This window comes from Eimeria mitis, genomic scaffold, assembly GCF_000499745.2.
Source record: "Eimeria mitis Houghton genomic scaffold, Emh_scaff5228, whole genome shotgun sequence".
Classification (NCBI taxonomy): Eukaryota; Apicomplexa; class Conoidasida; order Eucoccidiorida; family Eimeriidae; genus Eimeria; species Eimeria mitis.
The window spans coordinates 2,290-4,192 of NW_013573515.1; the positions used below are offsets into that span (position 1 = coordinate 2,290).

The 1,903-nt window shown below is 49.6% G+C and overlaps 1 protein-coding gene across 1 annotated transcript in view; it reads left to right on the forward strand.

Annotated features, from left to right (window-relative positions):
* EMH_0080640 (glycogen synthase, putative) overlaps positions 1-607 on the forward strand; it is a gene marked incomplete at both ends in the record, with an annotated part of 2,326 nt that extends 1,719 nt beyond the window's left edge. The window contains 2 exons of the mRNA XM_013500283.1: positions 224-332; positions 508-607. Of these exons, the coding sequence (XP_013355737.1) occupies positions 224-332; positions 508-607 (209 nt within the window). The remainder of the gene's footprint in view (positions 1-223; positions 333-507) is intronic.
* Between the last annotated feature and the right edge of the window lie 1,296 nt (positions 608-1,903).

Consider the following 1,903-nt stretch of genomic DNA (forward strand, 5'->3'; position numbering starts at 1 on the left):
GCTGCTGCTGTTGATGTTGTTGCTGCTGCTGCTGCTGTTGGTGTTGCTGCTGCTGCTGTTGCTGCTGCTGCTGACGTTGCTGCTGATGGTACTGTTGTTGCTGCAGCGACAGAATCAGCTGTGTATGGGTAAACCGCCGCGATTGCTGTTGCTGCTGCTGCTGCTGCTGCTGCTGTTCCTTTGCTGCTGCTGCTGCTGCTGCTGCTGCTGCTGCTGTGTACAGGTGTACACCTCATCCTCGAAGCAGCAGAAACCCTCATCACTAAACACAGAGGCAGAGTGCAGCTCATCCTCGGTGGTATGGCGAACTGGAAAGACGGATACGCAGCCAGGTTAGGGTTTAGGGTTTAGGGTTTAGGGTTTAGGGTTTAAGGCTGAGGACTGTAGAGGAAACGGGGTCATATGGGGTAGCATCAAGGGCTTGTTGCTAGCAGTGGATTCAGGGTTTAGGGTCTAGGGTCTAGGGTTTAGGGTTTAGGGTTTAGGGTTTAGGGTTTGTGGCGACAGGTGTGCAACAAAGATGATGGAGCTGCGATGGAAATACCCGCAGAGTTTTTGGGCGGACCCCAACGAGTTCTTCACAAAGGGCGAGTCCCTCAAACCCTAAACCCTAAACCCTCAAACCCTAAACCCTAAACCCTAAACCCTAAACCCTCGAGAAGAATCTGGAAACCCAAATACTGCATTCAGCATCCGTTTTTTCTGCAGCAAAAAGCACAAGTGCAGCGCAGCACATTTTTTCCTTTTCCCGAGGGTTTAGGATCTAGGGTTTAGGGTTTAGGGTTTAGGGTTTAGGGTTTAGGGTTTTGTGTTTCAGGGGCCCATGTGAACTATGGCGCGGACTTCGGCCTCATGCCCTCGGCCTTTGAGCCCGGGGGTATAGTGCAGCACGAGTTCTTTATCTCTGGCACGCCAGTCATCGGTACCCTCAAACCCTAAACCCTAAACCCTAAACCCTAAACCCTAAACCCTAGATCCTAAACCCTAAACCCTAGGAGTGGTTTCAGGAGCCGTCAACACAAAATTCTGACACCTTACTAGCACCCATCAATACCATTCCTATATATAAACATCCGTCTTCTCCCACAAGGGTTTAGGGTTTAGGGTTTAGGGTTTAGGGTTTAGGGTTTGTGTGTAGCGTTTCACACTGGGGGCCTGAAAGATACAGTGGTTGAGTTTGTTGCCGCCACAAGCAGCGGCAACGGCTTTTCTTTTATGAATTACAATTCTGGGGATTTGCTTTATGCGATGGAGAGAGCAATTAGGGTTTTTGAGTATGTAAACCCTTGTAAACCCTAAACCCTTATAAACCCTAATAAACCCTAATAAACCCTAGCAGGCATATTTGTATGTATTGTCGTTGCAAAAGGGTTTGCTCAAAGCACTTCGTTTCACCTGCGGGAGAGGAATCTTTAAGGGGAGGGTTTAGGGTTTAGAGTTTAGGGTTTAGGGTTTAGGGTTTGGGGTTTCTGCAGCGACAAGGAGAAATACACGCTGCTGCGGCAGCTAGCTAGAAGGTCTGTGGTTAGCTGCGAGTGCAGCAGCTGGGCCTGGCTCTGTGAGTTCGCTCGCCTCAGAAACAAAATACCTATCAACGAAAACAAGGTACGCATACATACAAAGCTAGCTAGCTAGCTAGCTAGCTAGATAGATAGATAGATAGATAGCTGGGTGGACAGCTAGTTAGCTACAGTGATAGAGATATTGATAGCTAGCTAGCTGGCTACCTGGATAGCTAGCTAGCTAGCTGGGTGGACAGCTAGTTAGCTACACAGATAGAGAGATAGACAGATAGCTAGCTAGCTAGTCAGCTAGCTAGCTAGACAGCTAGCCGCAAACCGCCCCCCCCCCACCAGGCGAAGCTCGCCGGAGTACAACCCACTGGAGGCCAGCTAGCTACCCA